Source organism: Amphiura filiformis, chromosome 6 (assembly GCF_039555335.1).
Source record: "Amphiura filiformis chromosome 6, Afil_fr2py, whole genome shotgun sequence".
In the NCBI taxonomy this organism is placed as follows: domain Eukaryota; kingdom Metazoa; phylum Echinodermata; class Ophiuroidea; order Amphilepidida; family Amphiuridae; genus Amphiura; species Amphiura filiformis.
The window spans coordinates 61,426,759-61,451,816 of NC_092633.1; the positions used below are offsets into that span (position 1 = coordinate 61,426,759).

The window sequence follows — 25,058 nt, forward strand, 5'->3', positions numbered from 1 at the left end:
CATGCAGCTATATCAGAGCTGGGCAGAATACATACAGCAGATATTGAAATGCACCTTTTTACAGCTGAACTACATGTATACTATTGGTTTGCATTGCATTGGGAAGCTATTATGTCTGAAATTCTACATATTTATATGAGCATAGACTAGTACTATATTAACTTGTTTGGGACAATTACTGTATCATTGTGGCTTAGATAGCAAGTTATTGTAGAACCAAAGAGATTTGAATAAGAATATGTATGCTGTCAGTTTATGTGGCTCACATGGATGGCAAAATAGAGTCCTTGCGGGTAATTTGACCATGTGCCTAGCCAATTTAATGTGCATGCTTGTTTGTGTTCTATGTGTAATGTGTCATGCTATATATGGGAACCTTGGTAATGTCCACCCAAGCTGAAAGACGCCAGGGGATTTTTGGAATTTACTTATAAGTATGATAAGTACTCCATTTTGGTCCCCTATGCATGACAATCCAACAAGGTGGCTTTAACATAGCATTATGCATGTTGTTATTCTATCCATACTCATCTAATCTCTTTGTGTAGAACCCAGAAGATATCTTACACTTCCCACAATGCATTTCTTCCCTGTAGTATTTGCTGTTCAGTGCAACATGGGTCGATAGTGACAAGAAATATCCCAATTGCAAAATCTGTAGGAGCTCTGTTTAGATTGAAGTATTTTTATCATTATCGACCCATGTTGCACTGAATAGCCAATCAGTAATGCATTATGGTAAGTGTCAGATACCGTCTCTGTGTAGAACCTATATCTGCTTTTATAAAGGGGATGAATATTATTATAGAACATGCTATATACTAACGATAAAATAACGATGAAGTACATTCTTGCATAACCTCAAATAAGCCATACAAAGTTTATCTTCTAGATATTGTGTTTCTATCATCATGATATCAATGAGTGAATCAGGCTTCAGTTCATTTTCCCTTGGGTTAGGTACTGACGTAAGTGCATTTACCGCCCTTGTATGAGTGTATATATGTTCTTTATCAATTAGAATAATTTGTACGATTCAATACTGTGACAAGCAAAATACGCACATGTCACTACCAAAGTCGATGAGAAACAAAAGTACAACTCACATCAAATATATTAGTAGAATGGAGGGAATGATTACCAATTAAATTGTTTATTTTTGGACTTGTAATGAATCATTTCTGTAGCTTTCTGTATATACATTCTGTTATTGTCATTCATCAAGTTATAACAATGCAGAATATATAACATCAATTTTTTCATATCATTTCCAATCTAGCCGAGGTGTTGATGATATTTCAGACTGACATATAATATGTTAATATGTTCTCTCCCAGACTGACTTGCCAACCACGTCTCCAGATGAGGTCAACTCAGTTTGGTATGCATGGATCTACAGTTGCTTAGTGTTGGGTATCGTCATATTCAGTTTTGGCAGGACATTCTTGCTGTATTTCATCATGGTGAATGCTTCCAAGAATCTACATAATCAAATGTTCAACTCCATCATCCGTGCTCCTATGCAATTCTTTGATTCAAACCCTGTTGGTATGTGTTTTACTGTTATAATATCCTCATAGCTTTTGTATGCATCAGGTCTATTTGTACAAATCTATAGGTGACAAAAAAACCCTGTTCTATTGGTGGACGGACCTTTCAAGTAGAGTCGGTCTGTCAGGCGTTTCTTTTTCTTTTTCTGGAGGCTAAAATTACCCTAAAATTTCACCAAAATCTGACAAATCTGGGAAAAAAAGACGTTTTGCAAACATATTTTCTAAATATTTTCTGCTAAAATGAATAAAGTTGGCCCCAAAACGGCTGATTTTGCATGGTTTATTTTAAAAAATTCTCCAAAAAGCAAATTCTGGGTCGGTCGGGCATGTTGAACAGGGTTTTTTTTTCGTCGCCTTGCAGGCAAATTATATTACAGACTACTGACTCTGCCATGTTTGTGTGTTGCTCAGGAGATCAAAATGTGCCCGGTAAACTTACAAGTTTGCGCTTGAATAAATAGCTGAGGTGCACACTATTTTGTTTGACAATCTAATATGGCAGATTGTCATAGCATTATGCACAGGGGTATTTTAAAGAGGCTGGATTCTCTATTATAACTTATTTTGTTACAAGGTAAATCCTTAGTTTTATGACACAGAGGTGACACTGAATATAATTTCCTGAAGTGTGATGTGATTATGAGAAATGAGGAGTCGTCTCTAATATTGATTTTGAGATATAGCCAATAATAATAATATTCAACTTTTGTATTTTATTGCTCTTAAGCAACACATAAAATGACCATATTGTGATGGAGTTTTCAATGAAATAAATCTCTGCAAATGAAACTCATTTAGTTTGATTGCATCACAAATCCTCTTGCAATGTTTTTTCATTCACATACTCTTAGAACCACGTAGCCAATCAGCAGAGGTGTTTAGAAATATAGTGGAGTGTATTAAAAGTATCTAGTTGTACTTGGCATACTATGCATTATGCTTTTAAACGCATGCATGTTGCTTAGAATTTATTCATTTTCAATGGGGGGGGGGGTGGTTGCTTGTCTCAATATCTCAGAGTGTGTGTTCAATGATACGTCTAATGTCTCTCTCATCAAAAAATACATAACCTATAATTTAATACTTCAATATGTATTAATGATAATGTACTTCCCTCCCTCTTCTTTTCATCAGGTCGTATTCTTAATCGTTTTGCTAAAGATATTGGGTTCATGGATGAGTTACTACCTACAACCATGGGTGATTTCAATCAAGTAAGTAGTAGTAGTAAGTGCATATGTTTGCTTAAATGGTACCAACTAAACTCTTGTGTGTGGTATATGCAATACAGCTTGGTATATGATCTAGGATAGTAAAATCTGAAGCCAGGAAAGCTCATGCAGTTGTTATGCATTTCAGAAATATGAAAATATATGAAATAACTTTTTAATATTGCAAATTGTACATTTGTGACACGATTTGGTCCATGGGGGCCAAAGGAGGCAAATTTAAAACTAAGATAAAGGTAAAAATATGGAGTAAAAAAACCCAATAAAACACATAAGAAAATAGACGTCAAAAACATAACTTTAGAACCAAGTATGCTAGACCTGTGGTGTTTTCAGTAAATGATAGCCTATTTAATGTATAATGTAATAATTACAGTAACTCAATTTTCAAAAATGCCTCCTTTGGCCCCCATGGACCAGATTGTGTCACATTTTCATCTTTCAATGCTATTATATCTTGTAAGTGAATTGTTACGAGTCGGTACTGACTCAAGGCCAAAATCACCCCTTATCCAAATTCACACAAATGCACAACACAAATACACGGTTTGATTAAGCTAACAAAATCTAAGTCTTTAATTGAAAGTAAAAATAGATTTTAATTGTAAACAAAGATAAATCATCAAATTAAATTACTCAGGGCACATCACAGAATAATGTTGTGTTGTAATCTACATGTAATCTTCATATTTGCCTTGCCTCTCAGTGCAGTAATCGTCCATGCTTTCTTCCCACAGATATCCCTGATGGTTCTTGGTGTTGTAATCTTCATCTGTGTTCTCAATCCAATGGTGCTACTATTTACCTTACCTCTCTGTGTAATATTCATCTTTGTTAGGATGTTTTTTCTGCAGACGTCTAGAGATGTCAAACGTCTGGAGGGAATCAGTAAGTTCATTTGTTTGCTAAAAGTAATTCATTGTAAACATGTGCTGTAATTTATAATAATGTAATATGTCATGTCACAATATCTGCCAGTAATTGATATATGATGACAACCTAAATTCTTACCCATAACCCTAAAACACAGGGTGCAACAAAAGTGCATTCTATAGTTATGCCAATGCTCCAAGATGCTAGAATTGCAATCGGTTGCCTCAAGCAAACTTCTTATTGAGCGTGTCCCATCAATCTTGTATTCTCATAACAGCATTATTTATTTGGATGGACAAGAAATAACACTCAATATCTATGTCTTTTTATTTTATTTTTGTACAGCTCGAAGTCCAGTGTTCTCGCATCTGTCTGCTACACTGCAAGGTCTAAGCACGGTGCGTGCTTTCCAGGCGGAGCAGAAATTCTGTCAGATATTTGATAATCATCAGGATCTTCACACACAAGCCTGGTTCTTATTTCTCAGTACAACTCGTTGGTTTGGGGTGGTCATTGATTCATTGTCTGCTGTGTTTGTCATTGGTGTGGCATTCAGCTGTATCATAGCTGCTGATAGTAAGTCTATTTTGACTGTTTATTTAATCTCTTAATATTTGGAATGAAATGCTGATGATCAATTGAAAATCTATATACGAAAGGTCAACATTTTCAATGATCGTCAGCTTTTAATCCCAGCTGCATACACTTTAAGTACATATCATTAGATTTATACATTACAATTTACTGTTAAATTTCAAAAATATCAATTTTTAATCATTTGCCATAAAATGTATTATATCGCGAATTAAAAAAAAAATCAAAATTATTTAATATCATCAGGATATTCCTCGTATTCAAAATGCAATTCGATATGTCTGATGTGCTCTCAGTTCCCACAAAAATATGTAAAAACATCACTATCCGAACTCTTAAAAGGTTAGGATTTAAAGTTATGGATAGAGTTGGTGTCAGTATTAGTGTTTAGGGTATTCAGGGGTATTTAATTTGTGCATGCCCAAAACAGGTTTAGCCCAATATTTACTTATTGTTTTTTTCTTGTGTTAATTGTAGTATTTAAGCTGGATTCAGGTTTAGTTGGCCTGTCGTTATCCTATGCATTGAGTTTGATGGGTGCATTCCAGTGGGGAGTCAGGCAAAGTGCTGAAGTTGAAAACCAGGTAAGCTCCAAAATTACTTATACAAGTGGAATGCCAATACTAAGGACTTGGCTGAATCTGTTGGTTCTAAAAATGCAAGTTAGTTCTTCAAATAGTGTAAACTAAAAAGGTTCCTTGTTGCTTGTGACTTCTGTGAACTTTGATAATTAACTAAGTCATTCAATAATTCGTTTATTATATTATGCAAGTCGACCAACGGCTGCAAATATCAGTGGTAGTCTTGACTTTTGAGTATGAGCTGATGAGAGGTGACTTTGTACTATGTCCTCAAAAGCAGAAGGAAAATGTATGTAAAATTCAGCTAAATTCACACTGAATTTGATCCGTTTTAAAGTGTTTTATGCTTCACATGAAAAAGAAAATGCTTCATGTTATGAATAAAGCTCTTTTAATAATTAAGTCAGTATCCATTTGTTATGTAGATGATGTTATTCATATTACATAATAATGTATCATTCCTCTTTTAATTTCCAGATGACTTCAACAGAGCGTGTGCTTGAGTATGTAGACATAAAACCAGAAGCAGATTTAGAAACAGATTTCAAACCTGGACCAGATTGGCCCAAATATGGACTGATTACGCTTGAGGGTGCTTCATTACGTTACACTGAGGATGGCCCAGATGTTTTGAAGAAACTCTATGGCTGCATAAGAGCCAAAGAAAAGGTAGTTTGTTACTTTAAAATAGTTCAATAGCTTGTATGTTAAAACAGTTTAATGGCTTGTAAAGATTTTTTTTTTCACCAACCAACAAAGTGGATTGTGTTTTTACAACATAATAAGGAACAATGTTTTGGATATAAGCACCTCAGATAAAAAAGTCCGCACCTATGCAACCCGTCGTACACCAAAACCTGATTTTGTTTTGACAATTGGAATGATAAGGTTGTGTGCAGAATCTTATTAGCTCCAATTTGATAACAAATTTGCTACCAAACACTCTGAATTGACAAAGATTGATACCAGTATATGAAAGTTGGTGCATTTTCAAAAGTTGCAAATTAAAATGGCTTTACACAGCTAAAAGTTTCAACTGCTCCAATTTTGGCAAAAACAATTATTTCCTTTTCTTTATTTCAGGTTGGCATTGTAGGAAGAACTGGGGCTGGTAAGAGTTCCCTGATGACAGTATTAATGAGGATAGCAGAACCAAAGGGAACTATCATGATTGATGGTGTAGATATTACTGATATAGGCCTACATCATCTGAGACAAAAACTCTCTTTTATACCCCAGGTAGTTATGCTATTAAAACGCTATTCTGTTGTGGTTTCTGGTTTTGACTCTAATTTGTGTCTCTTCTCCTTAGTTGTTTGCCCTCTTCATCTTTGTCTGCCGGTTGCTCTTTCTGTCTCTCTCTTTCTCGATCTAATCACCTTTTCTTTCTCTCTTTCCCACTCTTTCTGTTTCTGATTTACCTTCCTTGTCCCTCTTCTGTCTGCTAAACCTTTTCAAAGTTCGTGCAAGAAAATGAAATTAATAAAACAATTTCACTCTCGTTGTTATTTCGGTGTTCCTTTTATGACATGTTTGCTTTATTTTCATTGGTTGGATGTATTTTATATTCCAACAGGACCCCGTCTTATTTAGTGGTACACTACGCAAGAACTTGGATCCTTTTACAGAGCAAACCGATATGGATATCTGGAGAGCTTTGGAAGAGGTAGGGGAAAGTTTGCTTTACATTGTATCTGTACTAATAATGTATGTTACTTGGCTGCAGAATTGATACAATTTTTTGTCTACCTACTACCCAGGAGCTGTTGAATTTAATATCAAGTTAATTTTGGGCATTTTGATGTTAACTTGACTTGGATTTATATCCACCATTTTGTTTTGCAATAATTATGCACATCCAGATTTTACCAACCATTTAGAATCGTACGCTTTGTGATTTCAACATGCAAACTAAATAGAGTGGGGGATTGTCTGTTTTCTGTTTCAAACCATTATCTCATTTAAACTATTTAACCATTTTCCCCATTCATCAGGTTCAACTGAAGCCTGACATAGAGTGCCTAGATGATGGTCTTCACACTAAGATGGCAGAGGGTGGTAGTAACTTTAGTGTTGGCCAGAGGCAGCTGGTCTGTCTTGCCAGAGCCATCCTCAGAAGAAATAGGATTCTTATAGTTGATGAAGCTACTGCTAATGTTGACCTCAGGTGAGTTTGTCATTTTGACTGTAATTGCTTTTTCCAATCTCTAAGAAAGCGATGACTGTATGTATATAATCTTATCCTGAAATTAATTTCTGGCCCATACCAGCTCTCACATCACCTCCCTATCACCCCATTGCTGATACTGTGTGGATGTACCTGGTAAGTCTGTGAAGAAATAGTCATCACTTGAAACTAGGGTGTGTAAAAAAGTAGATACTTTTTTTCATATTATGCACCCATGACAATTTCATGCTTCATTATCTTTTTGTTTCCTGTGAAATATATAAATAGGCAATAAAAAAGCAAAGATATTCAAAAGTTTAATATTGATTGAGATAAAGATATGCAATGTGATTTTCATCCAGATTTTCTTTTTGTGTCTTCAACAGAACTGATAGGCTGATTCAGTCGACTATCCGAGATCGTTTCCGACACTGTACAGTATTGACAGTGGCGCATAGATTAAATACAGTCATGGATTCAGACAGAATAATGGTAAGATAACAGGTGTTTGGGTTACATTTACAAGATACTGGTAAAGTGAATTTTGTGTGGAACATTAATTTCATGCTCAACACTTCAATATGAATCACAGAATTCTATATCATGTGGAACTGGTCATATGTATACCGATGCGTGGCCGCAAACGTACCATCCCAGCTGAAACATGCATGTAAATGAATCAAAATGGGTACGGCAAGAATTTTTGCACCACATACATCAAAGTCACTTTTCAATATGCAAACTGTAGTTAGGATAAAGAAAACGACTGGTAAGCAAGTCTACTAAAAATACATCAAAATGTCAAGTCATCTGAAAAATAAAAATGGCGGACAAATCGCCGGACCTTTTCCAGAATTAATACAGTATATTTAGCCATTGTCAACATGGGGTCATCGGCAGGAATATTTTCCTAGTATAAAAAATAACACTTCCGCTCTATGGTATTTCATGATATAACATTAATGGAAAGAAAAGTGCAAATGTTTGTTGTGTTTCATGTCGGACAAGTGACAAGCGCTAATGATGTCACAACGTAAACAAGTACGGGTCATTGATAATTAATTGGGTAAACCCAAATATGGAGGTATCCAAAAGTATGCTAATTAGAAGTTTAGCAAATCAGAATATGATCCTCCCCCTCAAAAAAAAATCTGGAAATGTACACAAAACAAACAAACAAATTCTGGAATTGGGTGATGATAATTTGTCACAAAAAGAGCCAAAAAACTTTTTAGGAGGGGGTGATAACCTGCAGCCTAATCCCTGGACAACCCCCCCAAATGTTCAATACTGCACACAAACCCTCGGACACCCATCCAAGGACCAGATGGATTTTCCGCAAAATCAATATATTGCTCATTTACATCCCTTCAAAACCAGCACACCAACATATATGACCAGTCATATTAAAAATGATAAAAGTCACATCAAAATTCATACTATGTGTGTGTTTGCTTTATTGTACGTAATACCCTAGGTTCTAGATCATGGTAAATTATGGATTTTGACGAACCCTTTAGAAGAAGATAGTTTGCTAACTGAGTGTACAGGGAATGCAAATTAATGTTATGTTCTTGTGTGTGTTTTCATATCCTAGGTGCTAGATCATGGTAAAATTATGGAGTTTGATGAACCCTACATTCTTCTGCAGAAAGAAGATGGGTTTTTAACCAAGATGGTGCTAGAAGCAGGCAAGACAGAAGCAGGAAAACTGATTGAAATAGCCAAGAAGAAATACGATGAGAGTAATCCTGAGGATCTGTATGGTTTACATATCAAAGACAGTGAACGCTCACATCTCAGCTCATTTATTCCATCCCATGGCTATAGAGCCCTTAACATAGAGACATCATTATAGTATTCTGTCGGTCCGTGCCACGTCACTTCCGGTTGATGATGCGACTCCCGGTCGAGTGAAAACAAGTCCCTGATTCGATTTTTGTTGATGATTTCTGTCATTGGTGTTATGTAAATTTCGATCGCAAATAGTCAGGGGAATCAAACAACCGTTTCTAAGTCTTCAGAGTGGAAGAAACTTACTTGATTTACCGTTTATATACTGACAAACTTAAAATTAAATTCCATGGTCGAGTGTTGTTTTTTCCGAAATTGAATGTCACTCCAACAACATCGCTATGTAGCCTCCTTCACAGCCGGTTTCTGTTGTTCATAACAAACCGTGAGCCACATGCAGTTTGGGCCCGAGACTAGAGATAGCCCGGATGTTGGACCGACAGAATATTTCATTGGTTGAATGTCATTTGATGTATTTTCTATCAACCACCGCCATTTGATAGTTTTTACCATTCCAACTATGCTTATGCTACACAATACGTAACAAGCCTTTACGCCATAGTCAGACACAATAAGTGTGACTTGTACGTTTGGGAAAGAGACTGCGATTTACACTTTGTGTCCTGATGGAGACGCTGACGAAGTTGCGGGTAAATATGGATCAAATTAATGAAGAACTTTGTGTTGTACTGTAAAACATGAAATATTCTTGAAACAATACATTGAATTTATGTGCTGGTAATATAAAACAAACATAGCTGTGTTATGGTTGAAATATAATCACTTGGTGAAAGATATATTGTTCTATTATATTCTAATCGCTATTCTGGTTTGTGGAAAAGGATCAATCCATGTTTCACCTCATGAATATATTTCAACTATCACACCATAGATAGTCAATATTTGTATAGCAGGCTTTAAGTTTAACTTCAAAGTCAAAAATGTCTGCATTGCATGACATGTACCATGCATTTATTGACAATCAATTTATAGTTGCAGTGACCAATATTAATAGCTTTCATTCCAGTGGCTTGGGAACACTGAACATACAAAGAGTTGAGATGCAAAATGTGATATCCAGATGCTGTCTTGTGTACTTCTGTGTTAAGGCCAACTTAATTTAATAGTTTGTCTCAAAGCCACTGCGTCAAATTAGTCAAATTACCTGCTTTTTGCACGTTATTCCCACTGTAATGAGTAAATTGCAGGTTTTTTCCGGGTTTTTTTCCATATCCACCACACAAAAATATTTAGGCTATAAGACGTCAAAATAGCCTAAATCATTAATCTCAATAAAATTCTTTATCTTGACCACAGTGAAACCTCTTTGACAGATGAGAAGGTGGTCAATTTTGGTCAAAAAGCTCGTCCCACAAATAAAAAAAAAAACCTAAAAAAAACGCATTTCGCATTAGGTTTTCAACTGAGGAAGGGCTTTGAGACGAACTATTAAATTAAGATGGCCTAATGTTGCTATGAAATAGCTTTGTACGTATGGCTTATTATTGAGGTACACTATACAGTGAATACAGTATTGGGCTGGTCCATTTGAAATCCACATCCCCACTGTGGAAGTTTTGGTATTCCAACCAAATTCAACAGTTTAAATTATTCCATATCCAACCAATTTCTTCCAGATGAAGTGGAAAAGGTGTGCAAGTTTTTTGACTTCTCAACAAAATTTCTGGGTTTTAAAAAGCGCTGCAATTGTCAGCAGGTATTTTACATACAAAATTTCCAGCTGGATTGATCATATAGCGCAACTAGAATTGAGATAACATGGAAAAAACAGTGGCATGATCGACAGGAATTATATAAATAAACATAATTTTTCACCAGTTCATTGTACTTCTGCCAATGCATCATACATTCCAGTTTAAAAAAACAAATGATAGGACCAAAATCTAGAATTCAGATGGTAGTGAAATCTTCCACAGAGGGTGTGTAGACTTTAAATGGAATAGCCCACTGAAAACTAATGTCTATTCAAAATCAAAATCAGCACACTGAAATATATGACGTGTCATGTCAAAAGGAGACACTTTTGGGCAGGATCATAAATGGAGAAATAGCCAAAAATCTGCCTGGGGGTGATTTTTTCACAATTTGGGTTTGTTGCGAATTTATGATGTTATTAATGTTTAAAATATCGTCTGATAGTTTCAGACCGGAATGTTAGTGGCATCTTGTATTTTTTGAGACATTTTTCAAGGTAATTCCTACTCTCAACATTGTCAATAATATTTTTAAAGGCCGGTATCTCAATTTCCAATTTTATAATACCATAACTTACGACCTCAATATCTTCGCTTAGGAATGTCCGATTTCATTGGGAAAAACGGCATTGTGGAGCTAAATATCTCTATATTTAAGATATGTAAAAACCTCAAAATTGATAACCTGCCCAAAAGTGTCTCCTTTTGACATGACACGTCACATATATGACCAGTCACATTAAAATGGTAGACTTTGCTGGGGGAAAATCAAATTTGAGATCAATACTTTCATGTCCAGTAGAATTTGATCAGCTTTAGTTTGAGATATCACTTGTCAGAATTGATCAGGGTATTTAGATTTTATGAGTGAAAATATGTCATGATTTTTTTACATTCTTTATTTTTTCAAGCATTATTTTATCCATAATGTGAAAAGCAGTTTGTCGCAATGTCCGCCCTATTGATGGGACTGGTAGCGTATAAGTATCCATAACAATATTTATAATAACATTATAACACTGGGCAGCATATCACCTGAACTCTTCATGTACTGTATTTATGTGTGCTATTACACAGATTTATATTAGGCTTTATATATGATCTGTTCCAGTAAAATATACTAAGTGTATTTATTTTTTCATGACAGTGAGATTTATTGCGAGAGAGACTAAACCTAGCTTTTTAAAGACCTATGTATTTGAAGACATGTTTTGGTTGGTTGGTTGATTGATTCGGTCCTGTCATGACTGACAGCCTCAATTGCATTTTCCAGTGATAGATGATGATCAGTGGCAAGATACTTAATACCACATTTCAAATGTCTTGATCTTCTTGCAATCCGCCTTGCGTGGCGTACAGGACTCACAGACATATGTGGCAATTTACAAGACATGAGCTGAGTTTTGATTACTCTGGATATATTTCTATCAGCCAAAAAATTGTGGAGGTCTTGGTTACAAAGTTATAATAAATTTAGTGACTATTTTCCTAATGTTTTAACTTATTTATTTGAAACTTAATTTGTGTCTCTCTCAAAACCTACCAGACCAACTCAAGGTATATTTTGTCAGAACAGATCACATTATGTACAAGTGGATATATCATACGTAGTTTTAGATTAAATGTTTAAAAAAGAGTAAAACTACACTTTTCTTTGCTCACCTGGAACTATCCTGATTGTAGACAAGATATCATCCTCATCAAATGAAGATGATAGTTGACCTGGAGAAAATGTTCCAGGTGAGCGAAAAAAATATTTATTGTTAATGTGCCTTTATTCCAATAGGCAGACACAGAGCAATTAAGAAAATATGTTTTTCTGATAGTGCCAAGTGAAGATGAGCCTTTTAGAACATAGTTGATTGGTCTTCCTTGTAATAAGTGTGTGATGAGGCTGCTTTGTAAACAGTGTAGAAATGCAAATATATGCCCTGTATGTGCCCACCCAGTGATGTTTCCATTTGCATATTAGTACATGTGCACACAGCATGTTTATAAGTGCCAATCTGATTTTTCCATTGAGCTATAGGGAGTAAAGTTTTTGGGTTATTTATCCAGAAGAAATGCTCAACCTATCTGTAAAAAAGGTCAAGTGTAAAAACTATGTGTTCACAGGCCGGAGTGGCCATTCTAAGCAGTTGGGCCAGACTGCTCCATATAATGTTGCTGTGGGGAAGGGGTCGATACACCTCCACAGCGAGCCTGTTAGCTTCCCATTTGTACACCTGGATGGGGAGATGCAATAGGGGTGAAGAGCCTTACCGAAGTGTACAACATGTTGATGCCAAGGAGACTCAAACCTACAACCTTTAGGCACGTCAAGATTATATAAGTCAAGTCATGGACCCCTGTACCATCATGCCCCTATATACATGTACATATATCTGTAAAAATCCCTTGTAATATTTATTATTTATATTGGAGTTTCCATTTATTATTGGACCTTTATTACAAATATTTTCAAATATTCATGTCTAGGTGCAAATAATTAACCAAAAGAAGGTAATAGATGTCTTGCCAATTGCTGAGTCTTAATGTACTGTTTGCGTAATCATTGCAGTAAGTAAAAGCCAGGGGAGGGGTTACTTTAAAGCCAAAATTTTGCTGTGTTCTACTTTTGAAATTCTCTTTTGTCTATCTGCGTGTTTCTACTGAGGGCCAAATTCCGTGCCATGCCGTGCCGTGCCGGGTCATGGCGGGTAACAAGCCCAGTAGAAACGATCTGGGTAATCGGTTGCCGTGTCATGCCGGGTCATGTGCTCGTTTTCGTGATCCACCTCTTGAGGTGGATCATGCCGGGTCAAAGCATGTAACCCGCTCAGTAGAAACGAGCCGTGTGATCGGTTGCCGGGTCGAGGTCATGTGTGTTGAAAAATAACGCGATTTATATTCTATTTGTAGGCTATTATAGTAGGGCATAGGCCTATAATGTAGTAGGTTCATTCTTTCTGATATTATATACACTGGCCACATGTGTGACTCGCATGAACTTGATGAAGTAAAGTGGATATGACTTTAGGCTATGCCTACTTCTTTAGGGCCTATAGTTAATGAGTTGGTTATATTTTGGCTGTTTGAAATTAATTATCATAATGGCCAATTACTAGATCCACTGGTAAATTAATGCAATTTGGATTAACGAAAACACTAAATTGTGATTAGGTTCTATGCCATGAGCTGCCATACGTAGACATTTAAATTTAGGATACAACCGTCATGCCTTGCGCTTGTTGAAATCTGTTTTCCGTACTTCCTGTTTACAGGAAAAAAATGCTGTGCATCGTCCGAGACACGGCTTTCTGGTCTCAGTAGAAACAAGCTGGGTAACGGTGGCCGGATTGTGATCGGTATTTTGTGTCCGGAAAATAGCGGGTCAAAAAGCTGTACGCTCAGTATAAACACGCTGTATATGTCACTTTCTGTGTTTTTTCAGTTTTACCATGTTTTGTCATTTTACAAGAACTTTAAATTAAGATATAATACTACAAACTATGTGTGTTGTAACTTGTCATTTGCCATACTTTTTACAAATTTATTTTATTGAAAACAACAACAGACACACATTCTTTGATATTTTCTTTGTATTTTATTCACCTTTTCCAATTATTTCAATTTTATTTTTCCAATTACCGGTACATGAAATGCTATGTTCCGCTTTCTACATCCTGAAAACTTATGGCCTTACTCAATACAAATGACCATACAGGCAGGATGTGCTGCAAACATGGGTCACATTTTTGGCCTTTTGATACATCAATGACCCCTTTTTCTAGACCAATTTTGCTATATGGTAATTTTTTTAAATAGCCCAATTTTCTATCACTGTAGTCAAAATTCCAAAATATATAAGGGGAAAAATCCTCAATATATCAATTTGATGGGTCCAAATGTTTTGAAAAAATGGTATAATGATTGGTGCTTCTTCTGAACAGTGGCAGCGGAAGGGGGGGCAAGGGGTATTTTGCCCCCCATATTTTCTTGCCCCCCCCAATTTTGAGGCAAACCCCCAAAATTATGTAAATTTCCACTTTTTGCCCCCCCCCCAAAAAAAAAAAAATTCACTTTCCCCCCAATGGCCCCCTCCTGAAAAAATTCCTGGTGCTGCCACTGCTTCTGAATGGTACATTACCAAAAACAAACTTGAGTTATTTTGACATTAGTCTAGGCAAATCAGTGAACTTTTAGGGAAAAACATTAAATTTGTTATTGCTTTTGTTAAATTTTATCTGCTGTTATCTTTTCTTTGGTATAAAGTAATGTTTTTTGTTGGAGTTAACCAGCTTTCTTTTGTTCTCATTTATATAATTCTTAGTATTTGTCTTTATGTAAGCTTAAATTTAAGCCAACTGAGTGACTAAATCATATTTTATGGTCACTTAAAATTGTACACTAAAATTGGTACACTAATATGTCTTCTTTGTGGATATAAGTACATATGTTTACCATTTCCACGACTCCGAATCCTGATTTAATTTTTACTTAGATATTAAAACATCATTGTTTCACAAGCTGGGAAAGACCCCAGGTTACAATCAGGGAAAATATGAAAGGGCTGCTAAATGCAGATGCTGAGATATGATGGTGGAGGTAAAACTTTTTGAATGACCCTCGTATATCATAGTGCTTTGCAGCGATGACCTCGGCATACAATGGAGGTCATTCAGCATTATGTTGAGGGTATGTTGTGTGGTAAATTTGATTCACCAGTTGCGGTGTGTGTATATATATAAACTGTCATAAATCATGTGTTCCAAACTCAGTATATTTACTATAAAAACGCTATGTATCATGCTACTGTTATTTAAGTTTGGTCATATATCTTGACTATATTTGAATTCCTTTCATGTAGGTTATCTTTATTATATTTCTTTTGTGTGTGATTATTTCCTCTATGAAGCGCCTTGAACAACTGTAAATGCAGTTTTATTGTTGAAGACATACTAAAACATACTTACTGATGTGTACAGGGATGTAAATAAAGTTCATATGCAAAACCTTGTATGTAAGAAGTACATGTATGCCAAACCTCATGTAATAATTTTGTCATCTTGCGTGAGGCCCAAAAAATTGTTCAAAATTGACAGGATTTACATAAAAATGGTGTTGGATATTTGCAGACACTTCTACAGTTTGCAGTTACAAGGGAAGTATCAATAGGTGTGTAAGAACATTTTCTAGAAGTTGACGCACATAAAACAGAATATGACCACAATTGGTCATAGGCCATCTTTTTACATACATGTATGAGGTTTTGCATTTGACCTATGAAATTATGTATGATATTTTTCCCTCCCAGCGACGATATGTGAGAACTGCCAGGTTTGCAGGTCATAGCACACATCTTGTCAGTTTTCACAAAACAATGATATATGTAGTATTAGTACCGTAAGAAAAAACCCTGTTCTACAGGTGGACAGACTTTTCAAGTAGGGTCAGTCGGTTATTGGTGTTTTCAAAGCAAACAGTGACATAGTTAGGGTTTGTGGCCACCGGGGTAAGGATACATAATGGTGCCCCCAATTCTTGAAACAATTGCACACGGAACACATGAAACTTTGGTTATAAATTAAATTGATCTTTTAAATGAGTATTTGTGCTGAACATTTTTCACTTTTACAGCTTGGAGGGTGCACAGAATCGATGCTGAATTGGTCAATTCACCGCCCCCCAGACTGCGCCCAGGGCATGTGCCTCGCCCAGGGCCTTCCCCTAGCTATGCAACTGTTAGCAAATGACTCTAAAAATTATCAAAATCTGTACATAAATTACTAAAAAAAAATTGCAATTTTCCCTTGTTATGCATACATTTTTTGAGTCAAAATAAATCTACTTTTTGCCCAATAAAGCTGATTTTTGGTCAGCTGTGGAAACAGTTTCCATTAAACTCTGTCCTCTTTTGGTCAAAAAACTGCTGATTTTACATGATACAGCAAATACAATCAAAAATGGAAAATCTGGGTTGGTCGAGCCTGTAGAACAGGATTTTTTTGTCACCTAATCACTTGGATATAAGCCCACCCTCTAGATGGTAGGTTCTACTCAAAAAAATGGGGTGGGCTCCAATGAAGATGTACAGTGGCTTTAATGGGGGAAGTATCAAACAGATCCAGCCAAGATATATTGTTATGGGCTATTCCAGTTGAAATCTATACAACAAAAATGGTTACCTGAATGGGTGACTCCAATTGAAATCTACAGCCCCTGTGTAGGTAATTAAGGGATCTGGAATGAGCGTTTTGAGGGTTTCGACAGTATTTTTTGTGGGGCATGAGAGCACCTCAGACGTATCGAATTGCATTCTGAATACGAAGCATGTCTTTCTGATACCAAATAATTTTAATTTTTGAAATTCACGATATAATACAAATTTTATGACAAATTATTAAAATTTGATATTTTTCAAATTTTGATATATAACAGTCCTCGAAGTAAATTTTATAAATCTAATGACATATTCTTAAAGTGTATGTAGCTGGGAAGAAAAGCTGACGATCAATTGAAAATTTTGATGATATGAAGATATTTTGAAGATATGGATTTTTTTCCCAAAAAGACCTAATTTCTTTTGGTATTTTGGGGGAAAAAATCCATATCTTCAGTACTAAAGGTCAAAATTTTCAATTGATCGTTGGCTTTTCATCCCACCTACATACACTTTAAGTATAAATCATTTATAAAGTTTACTTTGAGTACTGTTAAATATCAAAAATATCAATTTTTAATCATTTGCCATAAAATGTGTATTGCATTGCGAATTTCAAAAAATCAAAATTATTTGATATCAGAAGGACATTCTTCGTATTCAGAATGCAATTCGATATTAATGTCCCACAATAAATACTGTCCAAACGTTCATACCCCTTCACTTAAGGTCATGTCTTCTATAGGGGGTGTATGGATTTCAACTGGAATAGCCCTGTGATATGAGCAATATTTTAACTCGCTTTCCAAGATGAAACAAATGTGTAACATTTACACTTTTTTTAAACTTGTTTTGAAGCAATAATGCATGATTGCCAATATTTAAAGATTTTTTTGTTTTAATTTTTCTCAAAACGTGTGATCCTTGAGCTGAAATAATGAGGCAAAATTGAGGAAAACAGTGTTATATTGAAGCAAAGCAAAAATTACCTGTATTTGCTCTTATCATGATGTAGGCAAGAATGAAGTTCAGACAAAACTAGCAAAACTAAGTAATGACACTGATAGTTTTTAGTCTCCGGCATTTTGCATCCTCTGTTTATGATTAATTGAATTAAAATAATAGTTTGTGATAATGAGTTGATTGAGGGATACAGTTAATTTTGTTGGTTTCATTTCTAATAAGGAAGGTGCTAATAAGGAAGAATGTGCTTAAATATATCAAATAAAAATGCACACTATGGCTTTCAATGTGTGACCAATATGCTTATATTTAGCTAGTCACCTTGGTTTCAAGCAGACATTTTTTATAAGTAGATATTTGTGACTAGACACTACGAATCGGCCGTAAACTTGGCCCGATCAATTTTGTTTTATTTCGTGTTTAGAAAATATATATCATAAGCTTTAAAATAGTATATGATTTGACTTCAAACGATATCCAGAAGCAGGGTTATGGTTTGTTGATTATGTTGAACTCTGCTCCTTCAACAAAATGGTACATTTTTTCGGTTCTACGTGTGTCTCTTTTTCCACATTGCAAGTAATTAAGTCATAATTGGCAGTCATTTCAAATCATCCCCAAGTCAACGAGCTTCAGGAATGTCCTCTCATTGTAAGTAACCCACCACTTGAACAAGATTTAGCCAAAGCAAACAAAGACTAGAGCTATTCAATGATTCTATATGTAGAAGATTATTATCCTCTTCAGCAATAGGATTAATTATTGGTTTAAACGGTTTCAAATGAGAAACTTGTCGGGCCTAATTGAGACACCTATGAATACGATCTTCACGTACATTTTGCACTGTATCTCCGAATACAATTTGCTGAGTTTACGGCTCATTCGTAGTGTCCACTCACATTTTAAAGGAAAAGCTCTCATTTTGTGAACTATTGCATGGCATATGTACCCATTGATTTGATCACCACATTTTTTTGGGTAATTTTGGTAAAAATAGTATTTACATTAGGATTTACAGTTTTACACACAGGTCTATGGAAAGAGTGATCAGGGTGCTATCACATATCAGGTTTCAGTAAGTGTTAGGCTTGTATTATTTATTTGTAATAAAATTTGCACAATATGTGCTTCAAGCATAGTGGTATGTCATCCAGTAGTTCACTTATGTGACCTTGTCCTCCAATGCTTAACAAACATAGGTGCAGTTGAAGGAAAAACAACATGCATCTTTATTATCGTCCAATTTATGTATTGTACTTGTATTAACAGGCCAGTTAAATGACCATACCTTTGACCAAAGAATAGATAAAAAGTGTTTCTATTATTGGTGTGAAAATATGCAGCTACTATATTTTAACTTCATGTTGTGTTTATGTATTATATATTGCCTTGACATAATAGAACTCATATTGTATGTCATATTCATCAGTGTCTTGTAAATTATAAATATTGCATGATAAAACAATAAATTATTTTTCTGGTACACCTTGATAATTGTGTTATCTTTTCTGTCTTACATTTGTGTGATTTGTAAGAGGTCAGTTAACTTTGTCACAAGGTTTTAGTTATTTTATTGGAAGCTTTTTTTATATCCTAAATAGCAACCCATTTGATACAGCAATAACTGATCTATGATAAGCATCTAGTCGAAAGGGAAAACGCTGTCCTATGGGCCCGACTGACCCAGAATTTATGTTTTGGAGAATTGTTGTTTTGGGGTTTTTTGGTTTTTTTAAATTTTCAAAAATCATGTAAAATCAGCTGTTTTGGGGCCAAAATTGATTGGTTTTGGTTGAACATGTTTAGAAAATAGGTTTGGAAAATAATCTTCAGAATTTTTCCCAATTGTTATGAAATTTTAGGTCATTTTAGCCTCAAGAAAAAACCACCAGACCGTCCGTCCATGGCCATAGAACAGGGTTTTTAGGTTGCCTTAGTGTTCATTCTATTCAATCTTCATACCTACAACAATTGTTGCCGATATGGTTGAACTAGCTTCACAAATTGGCCAAAATTTGCTAATAAAATGACCTTCTTCGGCATAAAATAGTTTTGATTATACGTATGACGTGTTTTTGAGACCATAACGTGTTTTTGAGACCTTAACGTGTTTTTGAGACCACAACGTGTTTTTGAGACCATAACGTGTTTTTGAGACCATAACGTGTTTTTTGAGACCATAACGTGTTTTTGAGACCATAACGTGTTTTTTGAGACCTTTTTCTGTTTTTGTGACCTTTCTCTGTTTTTGAGACCTTTCTCTGTGTTTGAGACCTTTCTCTGTTTTTCAGACCTTTCTCTGTATTTGAGACCTTTCTTTGTTTTTGAGACCTTTCTCTGTTTTTGAGACATTTCTCTGTTTTTGAGACCTTTCTCTGCTTTTTAGACCCCTCTCTGTTTTTGAGACCGTATTGTGCTATTGAGACAATACTGTGTGTTTGTTTCTGATAGCTTTCTGTGTTTTTGAGACCTTATTATACTTTTGAGACCTTGTTGTGTGTTTATTTCCGAGACCTTTGTGTGTTTTTGAGACCTTATTGTACTTTTGAGACCCTTGTGTCGTTTTGAGACCCTTTTGGCCCTCACGGCCGCCCATAAGTTTATACCAACACCATCGATATGCACTGGGGGAATGGGGAAGGTTGACTCATAAACCGGTTAACCCGCCAAAGTTAACCCGCCAAAGAGACCCCAGTGCACACTATACTGTGAAAATAGGCTTTTATGGTGACACTGTTGATGTGTTACTAACGACTTTTCCTCAACGACACTTTTCATAGCTATACACTAGTCCTGCCTGCTAAAAAAAAAAAGCTAAAAAAGATCCACCGGGTGTAAATCACACAAGAGGACAAGAATTTTACATTATGCCTTTTTATTCTTGACGTTAATCCGTCCAACACAAGTATAGGCTTATACGTTATAAAACATTTTAAAACATTTTATAAAAGCTTTTAAATTAAACGTTGTGCTATAAAAACATAAAAATTAAAAACATTTTAAACATTTTGTGCTGACTTTTTCAAAGGAGTCTGTGACCTTCAGCTACACCATGTACACGAGACCAAAGAAACATATGAACTACTGTGTACCAGGACAACAGGCCTATAATACCTTACCACAAAACATTTTCGACATCATTCACAAAAGGTTAGAAAAGGTTACCAGAAAACGTTTAAATGTCGGGTTATATAAAGGGTATGTAAAGGGTATAATACGCTTGCATAACAATCAAAAACACTTGTTGATAACATACTGCAAATATCATAACATGATATTGTTTAAGTGTTGACAAACTATTTGGCAAAAAATGTTTGCCAAAAATATTTTACAATAACATTTTGAAAACATTTAAAAAATGTTGTGGTAGTGTGTTTTCATACAAAACGTTTTAAAACGTTTCTATGACCTTTATATAACCCGACATTTAATGTTTAAAAACGTTTTATCTAAACCAAAACCCAAAATATAACATGTTTAAAACGTTTTAAATACATTGTTGTGTTTGCTGGGTATCTTACACCGGATTCATTGATAAATTTGGCCCAATTTCAACGCTCTTTATATATGAGTAAACTAGCAAATTAAATTTATACAAATTGAACCTCGATATTCCATAGTTGTATCCGGCCTGGTTAACTTCGTATTTACATGCACACAAATACAGATATGCATTGGCCATCGTCGTACCAAACATTGGCCATCATCGGACCACGATGCAGTTGTGCTCTTATCCCAGGATCCTAATCTTGCGCTTAATTGTTGCTTTCAACCCCGTTGCTCCCATTTATGGTGTTCAACGCATCATCTACGTTGTGTGGTAGCTTCACTCTCCGTGCGAATGTTTCAGCAACGAGCAACGGGAACACAAGGTGAAGTCGCTGAATAACTGCAAATGAAATGACAAATACTTAAGAACATCACGTGAGTGAAATCCCCGGTAAAATCATAATGTGAATGATAAAGACTGTTAAATGGACAACATGTAAAGAAACTTACTATACGTTTGACCAGCATATCACGTTCGAAGAATTATTCGAGAATATGCATGTACTACCGTAATTTATAGAGAATAAGCAACATTGGTAATGTGGACCGATATACTCCAGAGGACATCATAACTAGCATACCATGTTAATTAGTTTATAATATTACTCTGAGGAAATGTGTAACAAATGTTCGAATCATGAATAGCTTCTCCCATTAAAAGATTACCCACGCAAACAATAGTGAATTCAAATGCCCGCCTATTCTGTGACGTTTTTGTCAGTTTATTATGTTGGCTCGATATAAAACCGTTCAACGTATTTCGTTATGTCTCTTTATAATTATATAACATCCAAAATTAGAAAAGGCTCGTTATTACAAAACAACACGGCTGGGATTTAGTCCCGTTTTTTCAAGCCAAGTGATGTGACTTGGACCCCTCTCACCTTTCTGGTCAATACGCATGTCCGAAAAAAAAGAAGAAAACAAGGGCCTATAATGACGAGCTATAGTGAAAGGATTCCAAGATACCCCTAAATACCTTGACTGGTCTTGCATCCATTTTAATCTTGCCCCAAGATACCGCTTCATCTGGCCTTGCACCTGCGTCTGAACCGTCAAACTCTTGTGCAGTGTTGATGTATACAGCGAAATCAGCTCCATTTCTCTTTGAGAATCAAAATATCATACAAATAAATATTGATCTTGCTGGAGAATAAGAATATACACAATTGCATTCACATAGACATAATCGCAATATCGCGATATGCAATAATCACAACCGTCAAGCTGTCAGCAAAATAAAGTTCTCAATTTTGTTCTGAAGAAGAATCGGCATACCTTTAAATAAAGTTCGACAGACGGTGAACTCGTTGAAGCTACTCGTACTAACTCGAAAAAAATGGCTACCTTCGTCAAACAAGACATCGATTTACACAGATTATCACGAAGAAGAAATAATGTTGCGATGAACGCATAATGACGAATAGCATCCAACTCTAAACCGCCCCTTTTGTATTATAGACTACAGAGGGCGACATTGTCGAGTTTACTTACGGTGCAAAGACAATTTTGTCATGGACACTTTCCTCGTTCGGGGAATCGCGCAAGGTAGTTCACTGGTTAATTAATTTCTTCCGAAAAAGTCATAATTTGGGACGAGCTAAACAAAAATGCGCTTTTATTATAAATAGTTTGAGATATAAGAAGAGAACCAGCTAGCTGACTTACCATCGCGTTTGCATTACAGATGTGATGCTTCACAAGCCCTCCTCCCAATATAATGAGACCAGTGTTAGCTGCAGTTGCTGGCATGTTATTCATAGATCTGATGTCTGTAACATTATGAAGCCAAAATACGACTGTCAGAATCAAATCAATTGGGGTGGCAGGAGTACTGCTGTGTGCTCCTTAATATTAATGCATTGATCTTATCGAAATGAGTCAAGAAACCAATAATCACATTTATATTTCCATAGGGTTTGCGATTCTTGAGTTAAGGCCCATAATATATCAAAATGAAAGTTTTGGGCGTTTTCCCCCTCCCGAGTAAAATCATATACATTGGGGAGGAAATTACACCACTTGAATCAAGCCTTGGGAGCTCCTTTATGGAACCCATACCAGTCCTCTTGTGTGTCAGCTTTATTTATCTGAGTGCAAACGACCCAACTTAATGTGTACAAAAGTAGTTTATTAACCAGAACAAGTTACGGTGTCATCATTTATTCATCTTAAGAAATTGCGCTTCTTGAAATCCCTTTGGCGACACCAGGGAATAAATAAGTGACACTTTGACCAAAACAATTATTTTGTAGAATATTGTCCCTGAATCGTTAACAGTGCATCTATAAAAAAAACCTCCTGTACTTAGTTACATATTTGTATAATAGAGGCCGTCAGCGTGACGTCATATGCCGCCATATTGCGGGTACACGCTGCGATGGTCGTTCGATCTCCATGCGTGATGACGCGTGATAACAGCTAGCAGCTGCGTGACAAGCTGCGCCCTAGCGCGTAGTGTCCGACGCATGAACACGCGTAGCATTTGTACCCACAAGATGGCGAAAGGCTGACGGCCTCTATTAATAATGTTTATCTGTAGCTGATCTTCTGACCCACCTTCAACAAGGTCCAACCTGAGCCCAGGGTTCCTGTAACTATGCATATATAACTCATCTCCAATAGCACCGTCGGATACAGCAGGGCTGTATATTGGTATATTATTCTATATACAAAAAAGAAAGGCATTGAAAATCTACCCATAAAATTGTGACGGTTTTTAAGAAGTTAACATGAATTACCGTTAACTTTTGTTATTCGGTGAGTCGGAGTAATATTAACAGATCAAACAAAATGTTCATCTTTTTCAAGCAACATCTGACATATGATTTAGAGAAACCTTTGAAAACAATAAAGACTGAATTGGCTTAGTTCATTAATATTTGTTCATGTTCAAGGGGAGCAAAGACCACAATTCCACCACTGACAGGATTATTTTGATCGATGATGAAATCGGTGCTAATGTTTTTTGTAAAAAATACTAAAACAGTTATTAAATACAGTTTGAATATCAGTATAATAAACTACGAGCTCCATAACAAACATCATTTGTAGAGAAACTGTTTGTTTGTCTTGAAGTTTTACCGTTAACGAGTAAAGAAATAACAAGTGCATGCTAACCTTGTACGCCCAATAACACACAGACTCCGGGTTATTGATCTCCTTACCCAACCTCTCTATCATCTTAGATGGTGTCCAATTGATTCCCTGATGATAACAAACAATATGAAAAATTAAACACCCCGGTAAAAACGAAAGTATGGTGTCCTTCTCCTCAGCATTAGCATCACCATTCCTCATCCCCGCTTCGCCTCCTCCTCCTCCATCTTCATCCCGGGATCTTCATACCAGCATCCTTCTTTTCTAGTACTTCCTTCTTCTTCCTCTACTTACTCCTCTAAGTTCCTTTTCTTTATTTTGTTGAGTCAACTTACTAAAGTGTTTTGTTCTTCTAGCATCTGATCCAATATCGGAGTCATCCACTTTTCAAACTTGATGTAGTTGTCATTTGGAGCCACCAGATTTCCTATTCTATTGTGACCTTTTGACCTGAGTTCTGATCCTTTCAGTCGAAAGTCTCCTACGTATGTATCACCGATGCACTTCATGAGGTCTTCTTCTATACCACCTGCAGTGGTGACAAGGACATCCACCTGGACACAAATGTTGTAAGAACAGAAACTGTCTTTGTCAGATTATCAGAATGTTTTTTCGAGTACTGATTAGTATTGCTCAGACAAAAATTTGAATTTGGAATGTTGAGTTTAACTAATCATGCTAAATCTCGTATAATCAAGGCATAAGGTGCAGTGTGTGTCCACTATCCTTACTAGATTGTATCAGAAATCGGAATGGAATATAGTACAGTGTGTTGTTAATATAAAAATATTCCATAATA

The 25,058-nt window shown here is 35.7% G+C and overlaps 2 protein-coding genes across 2 annotated transcripts in view; one reads left to right on the forward strand and one right to left on the reverse strand.

The window, feature by feature from the left end:
- Nucleotides 1-13,927, forward strand: part of LOC140155767 (ATP-binding cassette sub-family C member 4-like) — a 56,151-nt gene extending 42,224 nt beyond the window's left edge. Inside the window, 11 exon segments of the mRNA XM_072178730.1 lie at nt 1,338-1,548; nt 2,688-2,767; nt 3,520-3,670; nt 4,001-4,231; nt 4,727-4,833; nt 5,308-5,499; nt 5,914-6,069; nt 6,407-6,496; nt 6,825-6,997; nt 7,384-7,489; nt 8,595-13,927. Coding sequence (XP_072034831.1) covers nt 1,338-1,548; nt 2,688-2,767; nt 3,520-3,670; nt 4,001-4,231; nt 4,727-4,833; nt 5,308-5,499; nt 5,914-6,069; nt 6,407-6,496; nt 6,825-6,997; nt 7,384-7,489; nt 8,595-8,855 — 1,758 coding nt within the window. The 3' untranslated portion in view covers nt 8,856-13,927.
- Nucleotides 13,928-20,469: 6,542 nt separating this feature from the next.
- On the reverse strand, nt 20,470-24,832 carry LOC140155766 (deoxyhypusine synthase-like). The gene is made up of 6 exons (XM_072178729.1): nt 24,595-24,832; nt 24,281-24,367; nt 23,720-23,825; nt 22,829-22,932; nt 22,140-22,265; nt 20,470-21,500 (listed from the first exon to the last, which is right to left on the reverse strand). Exons 1-6 carry the CDS (start codon nt 24,766-24,768, stop codon nt 21,438-21,440), a joined length of 660 nt encoding a protein of 219 aa, XP_072034830.1. The 5' UTR covers nt 24,769-24,832; the 3' UTR covers nt 20,470-21,437.
- Between the last annotated feature and the right edge of the window lie 226 nt (nt 24,833-25,058).